Source organism: Uloborus diversus, chromosome 8, assembly GCF_026930045.1.
Source record: "Uloborus diversus isolate 005 chromosome 8, Udiv.v.3.1, whole genome shotgun sequence".
NCBI classification, from domain to species: Eukaryota; Metazoa; Arthropoda; class Arachnida; order Araneae; family Uloboridae; genus Uloborus; species Uloborus diversus.
Genome location: NC_072738.1, coordinates 131,984,781 through 131,997,245, shown reverse-complemented (window position 1 = coordinate 131,997,245; position 12,465 = coordinate 131,984,781). Strand labels below are relative to the sequence as shown.

The 12,465-nt window shown below is 36.0% G+C and overlaps 1 protein-coding gene across 1 annotated transcript in view; it reads right to left on the bottom strand.

Moving 5' to 3' along the window:
* Window positions 1-2,310: 2,310 nt before the first annotated feature.
* Window positions 2,311-12,465, bottom strand: part of LOC129228601 (uncharacterized) — a 22,850-nt gene continuing 12,695 nt past the window's right edge. Inside the window, exons 2-3 of the mRNA XM_054863282.1 lie at window positions 7,049-8,173; window positions 2,311-4,078 (exon numbers count right to left, since the gene is read on the bottom strand). Coding sequence (XP_054719257.1) covers window positions 2,939-4,078; window positions 7,049-8,173 — 2,265 coding nt within the window. The 3' untranslated portion in view covers window positions 2,311-2,938. The remainder of the gene's footprint in view (window positions 4,079-7,048; window positions 8,174-12,465) is intronic.

Below are 12,465 nucleotides of genomic sequence, written 5' to 3'. Positions count from 1 at the left end.
GAGATGAAGTACTGAATAATGATTTGAATGGAGGAAAGCCTCCGAAAATAAGGGATTTAAATTTCAATGACAGATTTTAATTTCACAGAAATTAAGGGGTTTTAATTAATTTCTCCTGAACTAATAGATATTTCGAAAAAACCTTTCTTAGTGGATACTTTCATAATCATGTGGACATGCCTGCCAAATTTCAAGTCTGAGGCTTCAGCAGTATTGGCTGTGCGTTGATATATATATATATATATATATATGTTATCTCAGGACATTGATTTTTATATATTAAGATTGAAATGTGAACATTAATTGAAATGTGAACAATTCACAATGTCTTGCATTGTAAATTACGTGACATGAAGCAAATTCATGCATTGAATTACTTCAAAATAATTGCTTTATGCTGCAAAATTTTGGACTTATCAAATTTTTGACTCAATTATAATTTAAAAAAAATAATAAAAACTTTAAAAAATTTTAAGTGTGAATTTTATTTAGTTATGTATGAAAAATGTGCAGTATTTAATATTTCCGTTAATAGTCTAAGTTGATGAAAAAAATTGTATTGAGTTAATACATTGCATGCATAAACTAAAATACCTCCGAATAAGGGACACCTCTATTAAAGGGACAAAATGTCTGGTCCCATTAGTGTCCCTTATTGAGAGGTTCTACTGTATAATGAATAATTTCCCTTGTAGCGAATAAATACCTTTGTGCTGAAGATTCAAAAAATCAGTAATCTAACGTCATTTTTGTGTCACGTGAGCTTCGTTCCGTTTTTACTAATTTTAAGCTGTAATTTTGAAGAATCCAAGTCAGTTTTTTAAAAACTGAGTTGATTTTTGGGAGTTTTAAGTAGAGGACTATTCAAATCAACCAACGTTCCGCGATTACCCGAACCATGCAGGTTTGTAAAGAATAAATACCTTTGTGCTGAGAATTAAAAAGTCAGTAATCCAACGTTATTAAGCACAAAAATTGCAAATGATTGCAGACACGTGTTTCGGTGTTACAAGGAACACCTTTTTCAATGCATGTACAGATGTGCAGAAAAAACTTGTGAAGTTTAAATTGGGTGATCGTAAAATAAAAATTTAGGTCGAAATCTGATTTTTTCTTTTTCTTTTTTGTGATTACAATTCCTTCTTCGTAGAAAGGAAGTAAAGTGAAATGAATCAATGATCCTTAAAATCCCTGACAATCTTATCAATTTATTCCTGTTAGATTTCTTTTTTGCCATCGGCCAACGGCATCGGCCATCGGCAATCGGCCATTTGGAGGAAAACAATCGGCCATCGGCCATTTTTGAACAATCGGCCAACAATCGGCATCGGCCCATCGGCCAAAAAATGCCATCGGTCGAGCCCTAGTCATTTTATCTTTTTTGTTTTGCAATTTTTGTGCTTAATGACGTTGGATTACTGATTTTTTGAATTTCCCTTGTAGTTTATGCATTTAATGTTCTGTTCAGGGTTCGTACTCAATTTCAGAAATAAAATGAAGGAGTTTTGAAGGAGTTTTAAAGGAGTTAAATGAGATTTTGAAGGAGTACTTTTGAGCTGTTCTTAAATGATGTTACTTTTTTTCAACGCATTCAACCGACTTCATCCTTTGTCACAAAGTGTCGCATTTCGCCTTACTCCTTCCCTTGTCACATGTCAAATTTTTCATAAATAAAGTGTTATAAGAACTGCATGCTTTCACTTTTTATCACCTTCTCACCTCCCCTTGTCACAATTTTACAAACCCCTCTCCCCCTCAAGGAATGCCATCACTTGTGGATGACCCTTTTTACATTGTCAAAACTACAATTTATTAAACAATAGTTCTTTTAACACAATCACATCTACTTATGTATTTTTAAATATTAAAAATAATAATTAGTGGAGGGAAAAGCAATAATCATAAAACATTTACTTCACTTATGAAATGTCTTAGTCATCTAATAATATTTTCACCTTCAACTTTTATGATTTCTATAATCAATTTGTAAATCATATCTTTGAAAAAAAAATAAATATACAAAATTACTATTACATTAAAATCGCCCTCGTGACGAAGTTAAGTTATTGATCGAAGTATTTTAAATTACTGTCCTATAGACAGATTATGCTATCTTGAACTAAGAAAGAAGGAGTTTTGAAGGAGTTAAAATGAAAATGAAGGAGTTTGAAGGGCCCTTCAAAAAAAATTTCCTAATTGAAGGAGTATTGGAGGAGTTTTGAAGGAGCGTGCGAACCCTGGTATTACGCGTTCTTTTTTCGTTTTGAATGGAAATAAAACAATAAGTATTGAATATATTTTATTGCACTTTCTTCTATAAGTCCACAATCATTTACGTGGCACAAGGAAATCATTTACTGCTTTCGAAAGTTTACCCTGATGAATTTATTCAACATGCTTTTACCGTTTTTTCTTCTTCTTTTTTTTTTTTTTTTGAAGGAAAATATGTAAAATTTTATGAGGTGTGTCGCTGAAGAAAATAGTTTCTGCTTCACACTTCAGTGTGCTCGTTGGGAGCAACTGTATATAAGCATTGTAATTTAGTGTCTTTTAACATGTTAATTATGAATAGTAACAGTTCTTAAAATAGGTATTTTGAATCTTCAAGTTTTTCAATTTCTTATTGCATTGTGCATGAGATTTTATTCATTATCACAGACAAGAAAATCAACTTAGCAAAATTTTTTAATCTTGCATCTTTATTCCAAGTTTCCTTTCTTTTTTTGGAAACATTGCTTATAATCATAAATTTTAACAAGTTCAATTTGTTTTGCTTCTGATATTATGTGCTCCAATTAATATTTTACAGTTACTACGAGTTGTAATAACTATTTGATCAGCTAAATTAATTAGCAAAGTTATCTGAATAGAATACATGATCACAAATACCGGATAACTAACTTAAAGTACTCGATCAAATAAATTTGCAACGATTAGTTCAAAGTTCATCAACTCTCCCCATAAAAAGAATGATATCATTCTTCGTATTGTAGATAGTAAATATAAAAGGATGGTCCACTATGAACTCGGGATCGAATGTTAAACAACACAGCATCACACCAACTACAGTTGCAGCAGCAGCTTCGCTGCCTTCTTCATTTACATCAAGGACAGCTTTGTGTATAATCTCAGAAACTGCGAGTTCTTCACAATCGCTGATGCCACCGAATTCAGCTCCCCTCTGGAATGCTTTATTCAACCCCATCTTCTGAAAGCATTCCTTCAAGGATTTGGAATACTCCAGCTTGAATTTAGGCAGAGCTAGTTCAACTTTTACTTTACGCATTTGTTGTTTCAAGTCTCGGAATAAGTCTGGGGTCAGTTTGGATTCTAAATCCTCCAAGCCATCTCTGGAATTCGGCAAGAGCACCATCATCGCGATTTCGTCTCCTTTGTATGGCAACTGCAGAGCTTTGAACGATTCTTTTTCGACGTAGGGGAATTCTTCTTTCAAATGCATCATGTCGACCTGCTTGGCGTTGTCTTCGATGCCTTGGTTGTAAAAGTATTGTAGAAAAGTAGCTCTTTCTTGAAAGAGGTTTAACCATTTTCCTTTGAAGTACACGGCATTCAGCAAGAGTATCGCAGTAGATTCATCAAGGGAGTCAAGTAATTGTGGGATCATTTCATGCGTTTTTTCTTTCACCCATTCGTTGACTTGATTTACGGCTTCTTCTGTTTCGTTCCGAAAATCGACTTCCTGCAGCATGGCTTTGAATGAATCATTAAGCAAAGATTTGTACTCATCTTTGACTTCGAAGTCTTTTTGACTCATCAAGCAGTTGGCCATGGCCAAGACGTAATCTTCTGGGCTTTGTTCAATGGAAGACACGATGTCAGCAAAAGCAGAGGCGACCTTGTCGTCTTCCATTTTCGCATGTTCATATCCCAGGACAGCTTTCAGTTCAGAAGCTGTCTCAGCCCTCGAACCACAGAACAGCATGGCCAAGGCAGTGGAAATACTGAAGGGAGAAAAAAAGACGTTCTGCTTTTCCTCGGCGAGCAATCTGTGCAGGTTGATGGCCAAGTAGTTGTTTGCTGCAGATAGAGCCAGAGTTTCTTGAGAAGCCTGTTGATCCTAAGCAAGACAAAAGTTCAGAATAAATGTTTCGCATGAGACGGTTTATTTTTCTCGCTTCTGCAGTAAGAAGCAAATGCATATTGATAGTCAAAACAATTCCGATTCTAAATTTAAAATATTTTTCAGCTAAGGCTATGTTGGCACGTGAGTTTTTAATATAATTTCCGATTGAAAACACGATATGTCTTTCCTTCAGATGATAATGGTGCAGAATAGCACGTACGATCTCTACGGTAATAATTTGTATGCTGAAAGACGTAGTTTAAACGAAAGATACAAAATTTGAAACATGATTATAAGACAAAATACTAAAACGCAAAGAATGAAATAGTTTAAACCAAAGTCAACTCTAGATAACTCGAAGTTCCAAGAGACATCGGCTGATACTTTCGAATTAATAGTAGCAGTTCAAGTTATGGGAAGTTCTCACAGCCTTCTCCAGAGTTTGTGACCCAATGAAAACTTCGAGATAAAGAATGTTTGAGTCAGAAGACTTAAGTTATCGAGAGCTGACTTCATTATTAAAACTAAGGAGATTAACATAATGTTGTTAATTTATTTTTACCAACAAAACGCAGAGAGGGGGGGAAACAGACCTGAACGACACAAAAGTTTGAACTTCGATGATACGAGAATCCGTTAATGTGCATATTACCTAGATGAAATGCGGAAAAGACTAGATTGCGGAGGTTAACGAAGCAAAAGAAATGATCTCTGCAGATTACCTAGGCAATGTGCACATTAACAGCTTTCTAGCTTCTATAATAACAGATGAAACGTAAAATGAAAATCGAAACTAAGGAATTGATGTTGAAATCAAACTCTCTTTTTTGTTGTCAGGCGATTCTAGTTACTAGGGCTGTTACAATAAAAGAAACTAATTAGCTTCTTGTACAACGGAGAATTGCGAACATAGCGACTTGCCTTCGGACAACACACAGGAAAGATTTACATTACGAATAGAAGGAAGTAAAGCACATGGATTCTGGGAATTGAGCCTACAACCCCCTGAACTGCGCGCAGGCAGCTGTCAGAGCAAGCGCTTTCCATCGCTCTGCCACGGGAGTCCCACGGTTTTGATTAACAATGATAGATTACTCAAATTGCAATCCAAATACTTATACAGCTCAGCTCTTCCGTGAGCTAAAATGTAAACATTTTAAATGCAGTGCGAGTGATGCAAATTCTTTTAAGGTATGTACTTGATTTACTTTTATTTTCTAGCCTTTTATGTTTCGTTTGCTTTTAATAGTTAAGATGTGTCGAAAATTTTTGTGCTAAGTGTTTCATTTACAACAAAGTGGCGAAATTAAGTTTTTATGAACTCTGTTTAAAACCCAGACATTTCCTCTTTTAGGAAGGATACATACAGTGACGGATTTTCGACTTTTTCGAGTCGGGGCAAAGCTTAGAATTGTCGCCCCTATCCATCTTACTTCAAGTTTTTATTTTCAGTTTCATCGAAAAAGACACAAATAGGATGAATTTGCCGCCCCCCCCCCGAAATTGCTACTTGAGAAACGAGTTCCGGCTTGTCCCCCCCCCCCACAGATATGGCACTGCATACATAGATGTGCTTGCACTAGAAGCATCGTGAGGACCCGGTCGACGGTGATGCTGCAGCGGGTGGCGGTGGGAAAATAAAATGATAGGATATCAAAACAATCAAGTAAAAACAATAAGCAATCGTGATTGCTCAAAAAAAAACCTCGAAAAAAAGATCGGTTTTGATTATTTGAAAAATATTTTAAGGGGAACCCCTCATGAGTCTTTCAACTTGCTACAAATGTTCATGCTATTGAACTTAGCACTTCTCTAGTCCCCCAGAAAAGTGTTACTGGCTAATATATAATGCTCCTTATTCTTTCACAAATAAAAATAAAAGCTATGAACTGTCAAAAACTCGAACTATATAAATAAATAAACAAATAAATAAAATTTTAAAAAAATAAGTAAATGGGGAAACCATTTCCATAAAGTGGGACGTGATAGGGGAAAACGGTGGTCATATTTGGATTCAGAGAGCCATTTTACTTAACAACCAGCAAGAATGATGTCAGAAGCATTTTGATGTTTTTTTTTTTTTTTTTTGCCGCACAGTGTAATGAGAAAATACTCAAATTTTTGAAATTCATCGATCGTTAAAAATGTTTTTATTTTATTACAGTGAATTTAATGTATAAACAAATATCAAATAATGAATAATTTACCTTGTAGTTTATGCATTTAATGTTCTGTATTACGAGTTTTTTTTTTTTTTTTTTTCCGTTTTGAATAGAAATAAAACAATAAGTATTGAATATATTTTATTCCACTTTCTTCTATAAGTCCACAATCATTTACATGGCACAAGAAAATCATTTACTGCTTTCGAAAGTTTACACTGATGAATTTATTCAACACGCTTTTACCGTTTTTTCTTTTTTTTTTTTTGAAAGAAAATTTGTAAAATTTTATGAGGTGTGTCGCTGAAGAAAATAGTTTCTGCTTAACACTTCAGTGTGCTCGTTGGGAGCAACTGCAGATAAGCATTGTAATTTAGTGTCTTTTAACATGTTAATAATGAATAGTAACAGTTCTTAAAATAGGTATTTTGAATCTTCAAGTTTTTCAATTTCATATTGCATTGTGCATGAGATTTTATTCATTATCACAGACAAGAAAATGAACTTGGCAAAAATTTTGAATCTTGCATCTTTATTTCCAGTTTCCTTTCTTTTCTTTTTTTTTTTTTTTTTAGAAACATTGCTTATAATCATAAATTTTAACAAGTTCAATTTGTTTTGCTTTTGATATTATGTGCTCTAATTAATATTTTACAGTTACTACGAGTTGTAATAACTATTTGATCAGCTAAATTAATTAGCAAAGTTATCTGAATAGAATACATGATCACAAATACTGGAATAAGTAATTTAAAGTACTAGATCAAAAAAATTTGCAACGAAAAGATCAAAGTTCATCAACTCTCCCCATAAAAAGAATGAGATCACTCTTCGTATTGTAGATAGTAAATATAAAAGGATGGTCTACTATGAACTCGGGATCGAATGTTATACAACACAGCTTTACACTAACTACAGTTGCAGCCGCAGCTTTGCTGCCTTCTTCATTTACATCAAGGACAGCTTTGTGTATAATCTCAGAAACTGCGAGTTCTTCACAATCGCTGATGCCACCGAATTCAGCTCCGCTCTGGAATGCTTTATTCAACCCCATCTTCTGAAAGCATTCCTTCAAGGATTTGGAATACTCCAGCTTGAATTTAGGCAGAGCTAGTTCAACTTTTACTTTACGCATTTGTTGCTTCAAATCTCGGAATAAATCTGGGGTCAGTTTGGATTCTAAATCCTCCAAGCCATCTCTGGAATTCGGCAAGAGCACCATCATCGCAATTTCGTCTCCTTTGTATGGCAACTGCAGAGCTTTGAACGATTCTTTTTCGACGTAGGGGAATTCTTCTTTCAAATGCATCATGTCGATCTGCTTGGCGTTGTCTTCGATGCCTTGGTTGTAAAAGTATTGTAGAAAAGTAGCTCTTTCTTGAAAGAGGTTTAGCCATTTTCCTTTGAAGTACACGGCATTCAGCAAGAGTATCACAGTAGATTCATCAAGGGAGTCAAGTAATTGTGGGATCATGTCATGCGTTTTTTCTTTCACCCATTCGTTGACTTGATTTACGGCTTCTTCTGTTTCGTTCCGAAAATCGACTTCCTGCAGCATGGCTTTGAATGAATCATTAAGCAAAGATTTGTACTCATCTTTGACTTCGAAGTCTTTTTGACTCATCAAGCAGTTGGCCATGGCCAAGACGTAATCTTCTGGACTTTGTTCAATGGAAGACACGACGTCAGCGAAAGCAGAGGCGACCTTGTCGTCTTCGATTTTCGCATGTTCATATCCCAGGACAGCTTTCAATTCAGAAGCTGTCTCAGCCCTCGAACCACAGAACAGCATGGCCAAGGCAGTGGAAATACTGAAGGGAGAAAAAAAGACGTTCTGTTTTTCCTCGGCGAGCAATCTGTGCAGGTTGATGGCCAAGTAGTTGTTTGCTGCAGATAGAGCCAGAGTTTCTTGAGAAGCCTGTTGATCCTAAGCGAGACAAAAGTTCAGAATAAATGTTTCGCATGAGACGGTTTATTTTTCTCGCTTCTGCAGTAAGAAGCAAATGCATATTGACAGTCAAACAATTCCTATTCTAAATTTAAAATATTTTTCAGCTAAGGCTATATTGGCACGTGAATTTTTAATGTAATTTCTGATTGAAAACAGGATAGGTCTTTACTTCAGATGATAATGGTGCAGAATAGCACGTACGATCTCTACGGTAATAATTTGTAAGATGAAAGACGTAGTTTAAACGAAAGATACAAATTTTAAATATGATTATAAGACAAAATACTAAAACGCAAAGAATGAAATAGTTTAAAACAAAGTCAACTCTAGATAACTCGAAGTCCCAAGAGACATCGGCTGATACTTTCGAATTAATAGTAGCAGTTCAAGTTATGGGAAGTTCTCACAGCCTTCTCCAGAGTTTGTGACCCAATGAAAACTTCGAGATAAAGAATGTTTGAGTCAGAAGACTTAGGTTATCGAGAGCTGACTTTATAATTAAAACTAAGGAGATTAACATAATGTTGTTAATTTATTTTTACCAACAAAACGCAGAGAGGGGGGAAACAGACCTGAACGACACAAAAGTTTGAACTTCGACGATACGAGAATCCGTTAATGTGCATATTACCCAGATGAAATACGGAAAATTCTAGATTACGGAGGTTAACGAAGTAAAATAAATGATCTCTGCAGATTACCTAGACAATATGCACATTACTGTCTAACCACGGATTGTATGGAAAGGCAAACATCCGGTTTACACGCGGAAATGGAAGCATCTATTAGTTTTCAGGGATGTCAGATTTTGCAGATGTATGGTAGCCTCTAAATTAAGCAGAGTCTCATTCAAATGAGCTGAATACGCGCGTCAAATTTTTATTTTTCCCCTCATTCAGATGGAATCGCCTGAAATGGCTGTTTGCCAATTCCATACAATCTGTGGTTAAATAGTAACAGCTTTCTAGCTTCTATAATAACAGATGAAACGTAAAATGAAAATCGAAACTAAGGAATTGATGTTGAAATCAAACTCTCTTTTTTGTTGTCAGGCGATTCTAGTTACTAGGACTGTTACAATAAAAGAAGCTAATTAGCTTCTTGTACAACGGAGAATTGCGAACATAGCGCCTTGCCTTAGGACAAACACCCAGCAAAGATTTACATTACGAATAGAAGGAAGTAAAGCACAGGGATTCTGCGGGAATTGAGCCTACAACCTCCTGAACTGCGCGCAGGCAGCTGTCAGAGCAAACGCTTTCCACCGCTCTGCCACGAGGGACCCACGGTTGTGATTAATGATGATAGATTACTCAAATTGCAATCTAAATACTCATACAGCTCAGCTCTTCCGTGAGCTAAAATGTAAACATTTTAAATACAGTGCGAGTGATGCAAATTCTTTTAAGGTATGTACTTGATTTACTTTTATTTTCTTGCCTTTTATGTTTCGTTTGCTTTAATAGTCAAGATGTGTGGAAAATTTTTGTGCTAAGTGTTTCAGTTACAATATAGCGGCGAAATTAAGTTTTTTATGAACTCTGTTTAAAACCCAGACATTTCCTCTTTTAGGGAGGATACTGACGGATTTTCGACTTTTTCGAGTCGGGGCAAAGCTTAGAATTGTCGCCCCTATCCATCTTCCTTCAAGTTTTTATTTTCAGTTTCATCGAAAAAGACACAAATAGGGTGAATTTGCCGCCCCACAGAAATTGCTACCTGAGGAAAGAGTTCCGGCATGTCCCCCCCTCCCCACCCAGATATGGCACTGCATACATAGAGTTCAATAAGTTTTAAATACTGTAAAAATGCTTTAGTCAAATTTTCTGTTCAAAATAATTTAAATCTACCGTATGACACCAATCGTGTCGATTTTTCTATATAAAAAGTCCCTTTTACTCTTTTACATCAATTGCTGCGTTTTTCCTGCACAGAAACATTTTCGTCTACTCCTTATATCAACAGGGCCGCCGAGAATCAAGACGGGTTACTTGTTAGTTTGGTCGCGGGGTCTCTCCCCCCCCCCCGCCTTCCTCCATAAAACGTAATCTCAATACGTCCTCAATAATACGTCAAAATGATTATAGAACTCGGATTCCAAGGCGGGACTTTTCTCAAAGCCCGCGACCTTAGTTATCGACTAGGCTGACATGACCTCTCGTCGGCCCTGTATATCAATTGTGTCGACAATTTTGTATAAAGTATATTTCCATATACTGTATCCAGGAACGCAGTAAGGGGAGGATGATTTGGCAGACAACCTTCTCCCCACCGGAACCCGTGGTTTCAACATTACCAATCCTATTATTGCTATGTAAAAACTGCCGTGCCCCCCGCCCCTCCATTGTAAGGTAAATTCTGGCAGCGCTTGTGACTGTTTTATAACCAATCGCGTCCATTTTTCCAGTACAAATTAATTTCCACCTACAGTATTGCATTCATCGAATTTTTGTGTTTGAAAAGTTTTTGATGATACTTTCGCCCGCTTGAACTGCGATGCAAAACGACAGGCATGCTAAGTTGGTTAGTATTCGATTTTATAACTCTGTGAATCTACGTTGTATAAAACTATTAAAATGCTGTTTCCTGTGCGCGAAAAATGTTATTCATTAAAATGTGTAGCACAATTAACTAAGTTATAATTCATGTCTTCTTTTGCAATTTTCTATTCACGTGTTAAGAACGCAATCTTTCGATCACCGCTTAAAGTTTGAATTCGTTCGTACAACAAATTATAGACATCTACTAAGATTTGTGAGTGGAAAAATTAAAAATTTGAGAAACCCCCGACTGAGTCGCAACTGTAGAATCAAGAGGGAAAATTGAAAATCCCTTTAAAGGCCTTATATTATTAAAAATCAATGTCAAATATTTTATTTGCTATTAAATAGAAACTGGTAACAGATAAAAATTTTAAATCATTGCTTTTAGTTTCCTTGTCGGCCAACAATAAATTCGGTTATCAATCTCGTGAATAAAGGCTTAGCCGTTATTAAAATCTGCTATAAAAAAAAGTTATAATTCGAATTCTATGAAACATGGAAGTTCCAAACACATTCCATCAGACGTGGGAAAAAAATCTCTTTATTTTGATATTAAATTTTAAAATTTTTAACTATGTTTTCACTGAAAAATTCCAAAGATGCAACCTAGCTAAGAACACTCTCGGTCTCAACTCTCCTTGCGAACAATTTTTTTTTTTTTTTTTTCAAAATTTGTCCATCCGTTTAGGCGCCACAGACAGATACACAAACACACAGATACACAGACACGTCATACTTATAACCTCCTTCCTTTGTGTGTCGGGGGTTTAAAATGAAAATGCTGTGGAGGAAGAAAGATCATGAAAGATTGAGGATTTACTCTTTCAGGAATCTCAAAACTGTTCAATTGCAACTTAAAATGACGGATAATCTTAAAAGAATGAAAAAGCGAATAAAAAGTATTTTGATTTTTTGTCCTCAATGTTTCAATTTAAAGTGTGGACATTTTCTCTCATAAAATAATTTATGCGTTCTGCAACTAAATCAGTTGCCTGTGTACCTGACAACCGAGTTTGACAAGTTTAAAACAATTATTAAGTTCCTGGGTTAGATACAGGTTAATACCTAACAGCTCGTCGCGGCATCCATAGACTGCAGTTTCACTCAATCCGATTCACTTCACTGAGTGTGAACCATCGCCTTAGTTCATTAGGTTAAAAAAAAAAAAGAAAATAAATTTGAAATCTGAAATTTTGAATTCAAATTATGTTTTTCGCAATCATGAACTGAGACAGGACCCTACTCATTGGAGTTATTGTTTCTAGAAACGGCTCCTGTCCCTCCCAAGCCTGCCTCTCCTCCTAGGCGGTTACTTGTGCATAGTTGTGTGTGTGCGTAGACCTGTGTGTATGCACGTAGGCGTGTGTGAGTGTATGTGTGTGAAGCCGTGTGTGTGTATGTGTTTGAACGTGCGTGTGTGTAGGACATGGACGCCTCCGACTAGGAGATCGGATAGTTCAAAACCGGAGCAGCCGCGCCGCGCCGCCAGCAGAGGACGGTGGGCGGTGGTGCTGCAGCGGCTTCTGGTCCAAGTTGAAAAAGGCACGGACACCAAAAACGGCCAAATGAAAACAATAAGCAATTGCAATTGCTCAAAAAAAAAAGAAAAAAAGAAAATTAATTTGAATTCTGAAATTTTGAATTCAAATTATGTTTTTCGCAATCACCAACTGAGACAGGACCCTACTCATTGGAGTTATTGTTTCTAGAAACGGTTCCTGCCCC